This window comes from Centruroides sculpturatus, unplaced genomic scaffold, assembly GCF_000671375.1.
Source record: "Centruroides sculpturatus isolate CEXI.00-Female unplaced genomic scaffold, Cexi_2.0 scaffold490, whole genome shotgun sequence".
Lineage (NCBI taxonomy): Eukaryota > Metazoa > Arthropoda > Arachnida > Scorpiones > Buthidae > Centruroides > Centruroides sculpturatus.
This window is the reverse complement of record NW_019384667.1, coordinates 34,430-49,449: the sequence shown is the minus strand read 5'-3', so window position 1 is coordinate 49,449 and position 15,020 is coordinate 34,430. Positions and strand designations below refer to the sequence as shown.

Sequence of the window (15,020 nt, the reverse complement as noted above, 5' to 3'; positions counted from 1 at the left end):
TTTCTCCTTTTATACGAATTCATATTTTGGCAATACTGATGTTCCGACAATCTTATGTTATCATTTTGGATGTAAAATTTCGAAATTTCATTATCATTTCTGGAATTATCTTCTAACACACTTCTCCTACATGATAATAATGTTGTTTGCTTTTCAACTATCTAAAATAACAATAAATAATATTATTTCTTCAAATCAACAGTTTATACATAAATAGTATCCATTAAAATTAATTATAATGCACGTTTAATACATATGTACGAGGTCTACAGTATAACAGCAGTTAAATAAAAAGATAAATGCAAAATATAAATACCATACTTTGCATATCTCTGGTGGGTAATCAAATATTGTTGGTATTGCATCATCCTTTAATTTTTTCCTATTGACATAACCTTTTAAAAAACAATCATCTGCAAAATGTTTGGAGCATAAATAATGATATTTTGTGGGTTTAAAATCCTTTCTCTGCAATGCAGCAACCCAATTCTTTAATTTCTCTGGATTACTTACAGGAAATCTATAAAAGCACATACAATGTATTAACACATGCAACTAGAATTGGAATTTGTACCTTATTATTAATTTACAAATCAATAGTCACTAGCTTTTGAGTAGAAGTTACTTTTAGCGTGACCGGCAGTAGCCAATCATATTTTGACCCCCAGATGACCATACTCTGGTTATAGAGGGCTCTAGTCTGCTATTAGTTTACAGTTCAATAAGTTCGATTTTGGAACTTTACAGTTAACTTATTTCCAGTTTATTTTTCTTTAATAACACTACTTATAATGCAAATAAAAACCCTTAAAAACCTGCCTTAAAAAGGATCGGTAGATACCTGGAATATGGAGAAAAATTTCCCCATATTCCCTAATACGTAAGGAAATTTTTCCCTACGTATTAGGGAAAAGGGAATATGTGTAGGGAATGAAGGAGTATACAGTATATAGTTTACATATATGGGCTAGTTAGAATTTTTGTGACATTATAGAAATCTTTAAGAAAACATATGTAATAAATGAGAAAAATTAACAAAATATGCAAATTTATTTCCCAATCTCTTAAAATATTATCTGAATATATTCTCTTAAAAAATGAAAAAAAAGTACAATGTTCAATAAACATTCTATTTATTTAAACTTTCCATGTTTAAATCAAACATAATATATTAATTTTATCACAGTTTTATGGCTATGTGTAATACATATATTCCAATTATTTTTGATTTATAGCATTAATCTTATTGACAGATCAAAAGACTTTGATGATGTAGTTCTTTACACACACAACTTATTTTGATATATTGTCTAATAATAGTTTTAATTAAGATANGGAATTTTTCAGGGGTGGTCGTTCGGATATGTCGGACCCCGCCCCTCACAACCCGGCAGCCCCATTGTGGGCCTAGCCGAACCCATAATGGGCTTGCAAAAGCGGCCCTCTTAGAGCCCACAGGGCGGAAAGAGTTAAAAAAAAACCCTTCCATTATAGTATTTGATTTATAGTTACAAAGGTTATCTTACGTAAGAGTTTATCATATCGAGTGCCCAATCTAACACATTTTAAAAATTCTCTAAACTGTGTACAGTAGAGGAATAAAGAATTTTTAACTGTGATTGGTCATTCGGTACGATACGTGAGATAACAGAGAGGTTGCGGCCGAAGTTTTCACTTTAAAAATTTGTTATTCTGAAATTATTAAATTATTCAAAAGGCTTGCCTGAAGTGAGAACAAAATCCGTATTTTTAAATGAAAGCGCGACGCATTTCCATAATGCCATCGAATTAAAAGTTTAAAATATTTAAATTAAAGTGTACAAATTTAATTATTATTAAATTGCTCTGTGAGAAATTTCTTGCCATCAATTTTGAATATGAAATCGGTTATAAATTGGTTTTAATAAAAATCTACACACAAGTTTGAATTTGTAAGTATCCTAATTTAGTGATAACAATGTCGGTTGCAATGCAAAATCATTCATAAATACAAAAGGTTTCATCATTTAACATTTATGGAGATAATTCTTCCACAAGTATTCATTGAAGATGCTTCGTAAGAGGATGCGAAAACACATCCTCCTATATAGATGCATGGTGAGTGAAGAAAAAAACCCTTTTAATGACCTAAGGGCTCATTTTTTCATGTCCATCGTGATTAAGGCTAAACTCAGTTGGGGCGAGGCTCAATATATTGCCTGTGAGAAATTTTTCAGGAGTGGCTCGCCGAATTCGATCCCGAGTCCTCCAAAGAAGTAAGCCAACACCTTGGCTTGCCTTAATCTTATCGTAGATAATTCACGAAAGTATTTTATGAACTTTTGCAATTGATAAAGAACAATCATTGAAATTGATTGAACAGATTTATTTCGTGAATACCAGACTTTTAAATTTATGGATTTATTTTGCAATTTTTAACAACAAAGAAATCATTAAATTACAGAAATGAATTCGATATTTCTTTTTTAAAATATACCAATAGAAAAATGAAAGCCATAAACTCCGGTTTTCAATTATTGTATATTAATCCAATAGTACTTAGATGAAAACTGAAAATTAAAATAGGTTTAAAATAGATTTTTTCAACTTTTATGACATTATTCCATCTGTAGTTCCTTTATATATTGGAAGTAATTTATAAATTTAATAACTAAATTTTAAAATAAATGGACCAATTTTAATTTATTAGACAGTGATAAATAAAAAGTTCAAAATAATTTTTATTGGTGGATACATTTTTATTATTAAAAATGTTTTACTCTCAAGAACATTTTCAATTGGATTTGAATTCAAACTTTCGAATTCTTTTTAAATACGCCTTCAGAATTTCGAATTCCGTTATTCTGCTTCTTTCGTTCTGCAGAAAAGCAAGATGAACAATTCTCCAAGTGAAAAACTTAGAAAACGAAGCCACAGTCGCTCCAAATCCAAAGAACCTCCAGAAAAAAAGAAGATAACTCCTTTGGATAAAAATGTAAATGAAGATTTTTACTCCGCTCAAAATGGAGATAAGTTGGATGGAAATATCACTCTTGGAAAGCAAGCACCCAGCCCAGAAGAAAGAGCTCGTTGGAGAAGATTGAAAAGATCGGGGAAAGATAAAGCTCAGAAAAGAAAGCTTTTGAGACTCATGAAAGAGCGACACAAATCGAGAAGGAAGAGAAAAAACACAAAGAAAAGTCGGTCCAAGCCAAGGAGAAAGGGAAGAGGCAGAAGTCCATCCAAGAAAAGACGCGTAACAAAGAGAAGACGCATCCAAAGGAAAAGTAGAAGTAAGAAAAGAACATCACGGGCGTAAGGGTGCTAATAAAGTAATGTCTTCGATTTTGGATAACGGTATAGCTAGATTTTTATAATTTAGTTAACAAAAGGCTCTTTTCAGAGCCATTTTTTAATGTTAAGGAGTAACCGAATCGAATTTTTAAAAATTTACTAAATTATATACGATATAAGTATCGTATTTGTATTTAAAGAAATTTTCTGTAACCGAGAATATTCAAATATAACCATTCGAATTGTTTAAATTTAAAAATAGTTAACGATTTTCAAACTCATTCAAAATTTATTTTTTATTCTGTCGAGTTTTTTAAATCATACACAGGAAAAATAAGAAATATTTGTTTAAAATTTTATATTTTGTAGTCGGTTTTAGATAATTTTAGAAATTCGTTCGTTAGAATTTCGAACGCTGAATTTAAGAATTTTAAATTTTTTCAACATCATCGTTTTCCGTGAAATTTGCAATGAATAAATATTTACTTCGTATTATTAAGGATAATAGTTAAGTAAATAAAATATAGCATAATACTTTCTCCTTTTAAATGGTTGTCCATCAGAGTTCTATTTCTTATAATTCCTGTGTATGATTTAAAAAACTCGACAGAATATAAAATAAATTTTGAATGAGTTTGAAAATCGTTAACGATTTTTAAATTTAAACATTTCGAATGGTTATATTTGAAATATTCTCGGTTACAGAAAATTTCCTTAAATATAAATACGATACTTATGTCGTATATAATTTAGTAAATTTTTAAAAATTCGATTCGGTTACTCCTTAACATTAAAAAATGGCTCTGAAAAGAGCCTTTTGTTAACTAAATTATAAAAATCTAGCTATACCGTTATTCAAAATCGAAGACATTACTTCATTAGCATCCTTACGCCCGTGATGTTCTTTTCTTACTTGTACTTTTCCTTTGGATGCGTCTTCTCTTTGTTACGCGTCTTTTCTTGGATGGACTTCTGCCTCTTCCCTTTCTCCTTGGCTTGGACCGACTTTTCTTTGTGTTTTTTCTCTTCCTTCTCGATTTGAATCGCTCTTTCATGAGTCTCGAAAGCTTTCTTTTCTGAGCTTTATCTTTTCCCGATCTTTTCAATCTTCTCCAGTATTTTCTCCAACGAGCTCTTTCTTCTGGGCAGGGTGCTTGTTTTCCAAGAGTGATATCTCCATCCGATTCATCTCCATTTTGAGTGGAGTAAAAATCTTCATTCACGTTTTTATCCAAAGGAGTTATCTTCTTCTTTTTTTCTGGAGGTTCTTTGGATTTTGAGCGACTGCGGCTTCGTTTTCTAAGTTTTTCACTAGGAGAATTGTTCATCTTGCTTTTCTGCAGAACGAAAGAAGCAGAATAACGGAATTCGAAATTTTAAAAGCGTATTTAAAAGGAATTCGAAAGTTTGAATTCAAATCCGATTGAAAATGTTCTTGAGAGTAAAACATTGATTGATATTTTAATGAAGCGGCAAGAGAAAATAAATTATTTACGCGTACAAATTTGAATATATTTATTGATTTCGAATCTATGAATATTTAAATAAACGATTTAAACCCGAATTAAATATTAAAAACAATTGTAGACTTATTAAGAAACTTTTTACGTCTCACGAATCAATAAAATCATCCGAAAACATATTTTAAACGTGTATTAATATTTATTTAAACGGATAATAATTTACAGAAGGAAAAATTTATATAAAAATTCTACGAAAAATAATTCGAAAACATCCGAAAAAAAATACGTAATTAAATATTTCAAAAACAAATATTGTAAACATTAAAACAATTTCGAGCGTCCCCTAGCGGTGAAATTTGTTTTTAAACAAGCGCGCGGAGTTTCGCTTGTTCGGAATAGTTATAATGATTGAGATTGGTGACAGCTCGTCGATTTTTCGTATAATTTAACGAAGTTATAACAATAACAGCTGGAAAAATTACCGGAAAGGAGTCATTATCGTTTATATTTTAACCAAAAATAATCTTAACGATGTTCGAAGTGAGTGTAAGATGGGATGTTAGGGTTAAAAGCCGACTTTAATCAAATCTGATAAAGTAACATGGCGGACTGTGCCGAAAATTTAGCTACTGCTACGAGCGACAACGAAGAAAAATCGTTAAAGGTATACTTCGATTTACTTATTTACGATAATAATTTACATCCTTTTTAAGTATTAACGACAAATTTTTATATTTTTATCGACAAGATGGCGAAGTGTTGTTGTTGTTTGTGTACACGAGAGAGGGCGCTGTATGGTATTTTTTTGAAAATGATTATTTAAAAAATTTCTATGGTTATTTTCATACAATTCTCACTTACGATCGAATTATTCAATCTAAATAAACTCATTTATATAAAAATATTAGTAAAAAAAAGGGTTTTTTTCTTAATTGATGATGCTTAATGAATTCCCCTATAAGATTTATGATTAGATGACGAAAATCAATAATAAATGGCTAACAATTACCCTGTGTTGTATCCTGTTTTCTGGTGTTCATCTCCATAACATTTATTCGTATTCATCTTCGTGTGATTAATTTGAAACATTTGACAGATATTTATAGTTTTAACAGATGTTTAAACCTGTTAAAATAATACATTTTTAAGCTTGTTAATTTTTCTTATTTATCAATAAAATAAAATTATTCAGCAATTAAAATCGTTCTTTACTTATCATTTATAAGGATATTTATAGGTTTTTCTAAATTTAATGTGTGTTGTGGCAGTTTTTACTAATCACTAGATCAGACATTATATACACTTGTATGTAATAATCTGTTTTAAATCTAGTATAATTAATTTAAATGCTGTTTTATATATTATGGGTTAATTTGTAAAATTTTATTACTTAATTAAACATTTTTTTTCTTTCTGCGATTATTTGATAGCTTTAAGTTATATCGTAATGCAATATAAAATGCCGTGTAATCTCAGCAGACGTCGGTAAAATTAGTAATAAAATAAATTGTTATTAAACTCAAGTTTGTTATTATATATCAGGTGCACATATACTGAATATCAGTACAATTTTAAGGTTAGTATTACCAAATGAACCTACAGATCATTTATCAGGCTATATTAAGGCTAATTTAATAATATGTAAAACAAGTTGACTACAGGTAGGTGGTTAGGGTACTATTTGAAGATAAATTTAATAATTAGAAATAAATAAATTTAGAATATTCTGAAAGAAGACTTGAACACATGATAAGCAGATGTAGTTGTCGGTCATGCTGCTCACATCTCCATCTGATCTTTATTTCCAGAATTAATTAATTTAGATATAATCAGAACAGTCACTCATTCATCTGCATGGTAAGCAAGGGTTGTGGGTTCAACTTCCACTCTGGTCCTATCTTTTCTTCCAAAATTTAAATTAGAAATAAATTAATTTCTAGTTATAGTATTAAATGTATCATGAGATTGCAGCCTAACTACCTATTTTTTTTTTGCTAAATTCTTTATATTTAATTATTAAATTAAATATAATATAGCCTGATAAATAAGCCTTCAGATTGTTAGACATTACTAATTGAATCAAGTTGTATATGTGATTATAAGATTGCAATTGAAATGTAAAATTGCAAATAAATAACGTAAAAAATGAAAAAATTTTACATTTATGCTAAAAATATTTAATTACAGTAGAACCTCGATTATCCAGACTAATTGGGGATGAAAATAGTCCGGATAAGGAAAAATCCGTATAATCGAAAAAATAATAATTGACAGTGAAAGACATGTACAGTACATACAGTATGAATAATTTTTATTTGTCTAGATTTACATATACTGTAGCTTCAATATTAAATTATTTTTTATTGAGAAATTCAATTATTGTTTAACTTCATAATTTTTTCACTTTGTTTTTTTTATATCAGATCGTTGACGTTCCAACACCATATTTATTAGATAATGAATGTCCAGACTCGCCGCGTTTCAAACCATTGATTATAATCCAATTTGTCTTTAATGATAATACAACACATTTTCTTTTTGATGTCGTATCGGTAGTAATAAAAATAAATACTGTATTTAAATTGTGATCAAATTTTCAAGAAACAAACGTTCATATTGAATTTGGACTACTACTAACCGGCACTAACAGACTGCCTATTGTTTAAAGGCCCTCTGGTGGCGCAAGAAGACGGATTTTTTAAATAAAAAGCAGTTGAAACTGTCAAATTTTTATTCATAAAAATGCAAACTATTTATCGTTTTATGAGGAGTAAAATGTTTTTGTCGCGTTCACGGCTTTTAAGTAATGCATAAACCTTCAAGGTGCGAGGCCATAGGCGGTGGCCCACGTCGCCCATGCCTTACGCCGCCCTTGGCCATAGAAATGATGTAATTTCATTATAAATTATAAATATGTATGTCAAGTTATATTTTTATTACAACAAAAAATGTATTAAAAAGTTTATGACCACTGTGTGGGGTGAGACGTTGCTCGAACAAAAAAAAGTTTGACCTATATGTTCCATCATGTACTGTACATAAACAGTATTGCAATTCGCCAAGTGCAAATCAGCAAATTCGTAAAATTTTTGTTTATTTTGAACAATCTGGATAATTGAAAATTTGGATAATCGAGGTTCTACTGTATTTAGAGATCCCAAATATGAATATTTCACAGTAGTTTATAAGAACAGGGGATTGAATTACCGGTAAATGGTTAACTGGTAATGTCCTAGTTCTTACAGACTAGAAATCAGTAATCAGGTTTAAAAAACTGCATTGGTAAATATATCTGCAATTTGATATACAGTAGAGCGTCGATTTTCCGAAAGTCAATCATTCAAAACATCAATCATCCGAAAGATTTCCAGTCGGCAAATTTAAATTTTTGCCAGTGCTGTGGAGCTTCAATCTTTGGCTATGTCTTGGGCTACTCAAATATTTTATGTTTTTGATACTAAATTAACATCTGAAGTATAATTTTTGATTGTTTTTATATTTTTCAATATATTTATTTTGTTTGTACAAAATAAAAAAATAATTTTTAACGATACAATAGTCTTTGTTAGGCTTAACATCGACAAAAATTCAACGCAAGGCGACATGCAATGGAGAAAAATTTCGACATCGGATACGTTAAACTATTTTTTCGTGCATAAATGGGTTATCCGAAATATCAGTTATACGAACAACCCCAGTCCCCAATTGATTCGGAAAATCAATGCTCTACTGTATTCTTACTGCTAAATTCAGTAAAAAATAGCAGAGACAATAATTTTTTAAAGTCAAATATTTATTTGTATACACTTTCATATGTATTAAATACAGAAATACCAAATATATGTATTTAAATCATAAAAGTAGTTTGTCATTTTTCATTTAAATTTCAAAATGGCTACTAAAAAGTTATAGCATGCTCAATATTTTGGGAAACTTAACTTTCACTTTTTAAAATAGAGAAAAGGGAATTTAATTGGTCATAGAACACTAAATATTTTAGTTGCCACCTCAACAACTAAATAATCATTGATGCAGTAATTTTTGCATTATTAACTAACTATTAATAATAGAAAAAATGTAAAAATCTCCAACAGATGTTGAAACATAGACAAATTAAAACCATGTACCATATACAAAATTTTCCAGCACATAATATGTATTTGAATTAAATACAAATGGAATGTTTTCAGCCTAAAATAAACTTTTTAGAAAAGTTAGAATTTCTAACGTTCAGTAAAGAATGACACTTGATACAGGCTCCTAAAAGAGGCCGAAAACATTTGTTTGTATTTAATTCAAATACATATTATGTGCTGGAAGATTGTGTGTATGGTACATGGTTTTAATAGAAAAGGTGGCTCCATTGATATAAATGTAAGAAAAGAAACTGAAAAGTGGTTAGAGTTGATATATTTGTTTGGATTAAGTGCTTTTTGGGATTCTCAATCCCATCTTCATATCAACAACATCGGACGTTGATCTGAAGATGGGATTGAGAATCCCAAAAAGTGCTTAATCTGAATAAATATCTTGACTCCTTTAACCACTTAAAAGTTTTTCTTACATTAATAATAATTTCATCAGAATTTGAATTGCATATGACAGTTACCAATATCTCCTTTATATAAAGGTAAAATTTCATAAATTTTAAAAAATACCAATTGTGACAATTCTGGCTTAATACATAAATAAATCACACCACCAGCAAATGAAAAATTTTTACCCTAACTCAGGGGTCGCCAAACTTTTTTAACCATTGATCCCCAATCACTTTCCAAAGCCTCACATTGACCCCCACCATAAAGTTTTATTACAAGTGTATGTGTATGAGCAAAAAGAAAAAAAAACGTGGTCTCTGTGTAAGCAAAAAAAAAAGGGTTGTGACCCCTTAGCCGCATCGACCACTTTGGCGACCCATGCTCTAACTAACATTTTTTTTTCTGTTTTAAAACAGACATCAGACATCACATTTAACTGATAGAACCTAAATGGAAGAACAAGAAATAATTAAAATCTTAGAACAGAACATTTTAAAATTACAGATGGAGTGTGCAAAGGTGCACATGTCATGTGATGCATTGAATTAGGCAATTCGAATAGTGCTCTCCAGGCTGATGAAATAATCTGTCACCTTAAAGTTAACTGTCATCCCTCTCCTGAAAGCTAAATTTCTACCCTTTTCAGATGTGTCAGCTGAAGCAGTTCCTTCACACTGTGTAGGAGTTGCAATCTACTTGCATATCATTATATAATGCATAGGCTGCATGCAAGTGCTGTGTTGGACAGGTGTTTTCTAAGCCTGTACTGATGATCTTTAATCCTTGTGCAGAGACTTCTAGCAGTGGCACCAATATATTTATAGAAACCTTTAATCTTTAATCCCAAATTGGAATAGTATAAACTCCTAGTAGGTGTTTTTTCTCAGTTTGGTCTCTTTCATTCCTAAGGAGTGAGAAAATCATAGGATTTCTTCTAAAAACAATTCTGTGCTCACTACATTGAACTATTCTGATTTTTATTTTACCTAAATATTGTTATATTCAGATATTTGAGAGTGTATAACAGAATGGGTAACACTTATAGATTACTAACTAAATAATGACGATAACTGACTATAAATGATTGATTACAATATTTAATGATTAATTCTGTATGAGAAATTTCAGTACAGTATTTTAAAAAATATATATCTTTTTAAGTAGACTGGAAATATGTTAAATGTAAAATTTAATAATGTAATAAAACAGACAAATGGAACAGAATGGGAAATGCTAATTGGTGCATTTTAAAGCATACACAGTGTGTTTCAGATCACCCAGACCATGCCATTTGAAGGTTGGAGAAAATATTTTTATAGTCAAAGCCCTTAGAAAGAATGGATTGGTGACATTGTCATCATTCAGGACCCAGCAGAAACAGGATCAACTCAGCCAGACTATGAATTTGCATATCAGAACAGAGTTGAGTTTGGTGTCATTAGATGATAAATGAAGTCATAAGAAATAGTTTTTGTTAAAAAAAAAAAGTGCATTGCCATCTATTATTTACGTAATAAACCAAATTATTTCGGTTGTTTACATAATAAAGAATTAGTATACAGAAAGTTGTTGCTAATGTTAACTGAGTCACAAATATTCATGTTTTTCATTTTGTTCTAAACATTTTAGAATCCTTTCTTGGAAGCATTTTGTGCATGAAGAATTTCAGCTTTGTTGAGAGATCTGCATGCTATTCTGATACGTGTTTTCATATATTGTAGGATGCCTCTGATACTATCTTTAATCTTTTCCCGTAAGTAGTAGTCCATTAAGCAATCATGGTGGTCACTTCTTTCAATTGATTTGCAAGGAAACTTTTGGTCTAGAATTTGGCAGACAATTCAAGCAAAATGTGCTGAAACCACATTATCTGTTTATTAACCGGTTTGTTGACACAGATTACATTACTGTACATTAATGTGGAGTAACATAACTTGTGTTAGTGAGTAATAGTTTGAGAAATCATATATATTTTGTTTAAACTTTTTCATGTGCAATATACACAGAGTTCTGTAAATGAATTGCAATGCTTAAGCATGACATAGAGGTTTTACTTTTTTGTTGAATAGCAAATTAATACTTTTCCTACAATTGTTGGTTTGCAAATGAAATTCAAAATAGTAAGTTTTAGTTCAAATATACTTTTTAATAATTCATTGGCTTGCACACTTCGGAAAACATTTCAGAAAAAAGTTGGTTAAGAATGGTATCTTTTTCACAGTTTACATCTCTTAATAATCAATGAGTTGATATTCACGTCAAATACTGTATAATAGGACTGAGAAATCACTGATATCAGAGTTATATGTGCATTTATCACTTAAACATTATATTATGTGATAAACGCACATATAACACAATCTCAGTGATTTCTCTGTCCTCAGTATATAATGCACGAAGAAAAGTTTAAACAATGATTTTTTGTAAACTCATTGACACAAGTTGTTACTGTGCATTACTAGGAGGATGTATTAAAATGTATTGAAATTTCAACAAAATCCAGGATGTCACCTTTTAAGCCAGTGAGGATTCTCTGCTACCCAATAATGAACACTATGGATATTGACATCCCCATTGTTTTTAAGTGTTACAGAAATTGCTGGTAGAAAAGTGGATTTCTGTTTGGAGTCCATTGATATAACTCAGTGCAATTTGAAAGATCATTGTTACAAGTTTTTGATCTAATACAAAGTGAAATGGATGCATTCCATTGTCATTCAAAATATTTCAGATGCGCTAATAGCTCATACCAGAATTTGAAGATATTCTTTGAATGGAATCATGAGGATTAACAATAATTGCAATGAAGACATCTACCGCTCTTTCCATTATTTTATCTAGACTCCAAGAAGACCATTGCCCTTTCCTCACACCACTCATAAATGGGAGTAGTGTAAGGAAAGGGCAATGGTCTTCTACAAGGTAAAATTTTAAATAGTTTGAAAATGATATAACACTCTGAAAGGACCTAAACACACTACTACAGGTTCTAAGTAAAAGTTACTTGTAAGTAAAAGTTAAGCAGTTATTGATGATTTTATTAGTACTTTATTTTAGGATCAATCTGATTTTTGTAAGTTTTAATATACAGCATGCATTAGGACAGAAACTGTAAAATTTCCTTAATAAAAAGAAATAAAAAATTATGTAAAACCTGGCTGTAATGCTTGCATTAGATTGTTTGAACTGACAGTTGAAGTTTCCTTGGATGCATGTGCCAAATATACATAATTTCTAAGGACTGAATCAGCATCAATCAGCTTAGCAAAACCTTGTGTACTTGTAAGCATGAGTTTATTTGATTTTATAAGCATAGATTTTATGATCTTATTTGGGATGCTTTAGGGAGAATTTTAACCTTTGAGAGAACTCTCCCTCAGCATGCACTATGAGGTCCACAAGGTCAGCAGTTGTCAACCTTTCTAACTTCGTGGACCACTAACTCACAATTTCGAATCCCACAGATCATTGTCATGAATATTTTAAAATGATATAAACATCTATGGAATAGTAATCATAAAAGTTCCATTTCACTTTACATTACTTTATTAATATGAAATTCACTTGTTTAATTATAACAAATTAGTGTAAAGTTTGTTGCTTCTTGTTTGAAATAAGTTTATGGATTCTTGGCTCTTTTCCATGAAGGACTACAGTCACACTCACAACATTATTTATTGATAATAGTCATTTGGTTTTAGATTTGAGTTTAAAAACACCCCCCCCCATTGAGTGAGAAAAAGCAACCAAGCATGTCACATTTCTTTTGTAATACTTTGTGTAACCTTGAATTGATCGTCTAAATTTCTCCACGGACTACCAACATTTTCTCGTGGATCACTAGTTGGCAACTGCTGCACTAGATAAAGTGGTGACTCTATCGTTTCTGACTCTCAATGTAATTTGTAGATATTGGTTGTATTGTGGTTGAATTCAGTCAGTTTTACATGCATGGGGTGTTAAACTTTGGAATATGTGACAGGAATAATGAGTTTGATCTGGGTGTCTTTGGATGTAGACCAGTGTTTTTCAACCTTTTTTATCTCACAGCACATTTGAACCTATAATTAAATTTCCACACAAAAAAATCATNGGATTCTTGGCTCTTTTCCATGAAGGACTACAGTCACACTCACAACATTATTTATTGATAATAGTCATTTGGTTTTAGATTTGAGTTTAAAAACACCCCCCCCATTGAGTGAGAAAAAGCAACCAAGCATGTCACATTTCTTTTGTAATACTTTGTGTAATCTTGAATTGATCAACATCTAAATTTCTCCACGGACTACCAACATTTTCTTGTGGATCACCAGTTGGCAACTGCTGCACTAGATAAAGTGGTGACTCTATCGGTTCTGACTCTCGATTTAATTTGTAGATATTGGTTGTATTGTGCTTGAATTAGTCAGTTTTACATGCATGGGGTGTTAAACTTTGGAATATGTGACAGGAATAATGAGTTTGATCTGGGTATCTTTGGATGTAGATCAGTGTTTTTCAACCTTTTTTATCTCACAGCACATTTGAACCTATAATTAAATTTCCACACAAAAAAATCATGTGACTTAAAGGTATGTTTGTAAGCATTCTAATGCCATATTACTTTCCACTTAACCTAAATCTTTTTGTCTACATTTTTTTGTGAATTAAATAAAACAGTATTGTTGTTCCTTAAAATAGCAGCAGGTTACAACAATAGTTATTTAAATTAATAATTTTCATTCACATAAGAAAAGCAGTTAACATTAAGTCTTGATTTTCATTTAAAAGTGGCACAATAATTGCCTTTAAAAACCTGCACAATGTCCTGCTATTTCTAAGTTAAAATAATTTGAACTAAGTATAGACAATTATAGATAAAATAACGCCGCAACACGGAAGTGTCCTATATTTAATTATAGATAAATTTTTGATTTAAAGAAAATTTCATTTTGAATGAAATAACCTGGTGTTATTCACATATAATTTTGCTTATGTACATTTTTTACTACAATATGTGTGTATATGTATATATATATGATGACATTTATTACAACAATTTAAATTGATTATATGAGTTTTCAGAGGTTTTCATAACAGTTTCAAAGCAGAGTTAGCTTTTATCTTGCGACTCATCTGTCTTAATATGCAAAACACATTAAAAAAATCCCTCTAGTGATAGCATAATTGCAAAAAATATGTTATTGATAAAAAGCCAGGATGCATTTCTGTCCATTACTAACAAATACTGAATGGACAAAAATATTGGTATTATCAAATGATTTTATTAGTTTTACTGGTTTTTGAGTATAGTTGTGTTTTTATTCAAAGCCCAGATGATAAGTATACTTTAAAAAATTCAAAAATTCACTCATCTTCCTGACTTTTTATCAGAAAATCTATCATGTTTTAAGGTGTTGAATCATATTATTTTATAAATATGATTTATTAAATAGCAAAACTAAAGTTTGATTTACTTTGTAAATGGTAGATGATAAATTTTTCCAACAAAAACTGTCTGTGAAAAACTTCATTCAATTTTATCCAACTCAATCTCCTATCCTGATATGCAAAGTCATAGTCTGGCTTATAGTCCTGTTTCTGCTGAGTTCCAGTTGATGACAGTATTGTCAATCAATTCTTCAAATATGTTTCTTTTTATAGCTGAAATCCATCTTGATTTTCTGCAACAGACCATTGAGTGATCTGAATGGTCTGAAACACCCATATAATGGTACACAAAATTATAATGACCATTGCCCTT

At 30.1% G+C, this 15,020-nt stretch overlaps 1 protein-coding gene across 1 annotated transcript in view; it reads left to right on the top strand.

Moving 5' to 3' along the window:
- The first annotated feature begins 5,085 nt into the window (after window positions 1-5,085).
- Window positions 5,086-15,020, top strand: part of LOC111626673 (myb-like protein X) — a 36,141-nt gene continuing 26,206 nt past the window's right edge. Inside the window, exon 1 of the mRNA XM_023370152.1 lies at window positions 5,086-5,400. Coding sequence (XP_023225920.1) covers window positions 5,338-5,400 — 63 coding nt within the window. The 5' untranslated portion in view covers window positions 5,086-5,337. The remainder of the gene's footprint in view (window positions 5,401-15,020) is intronic.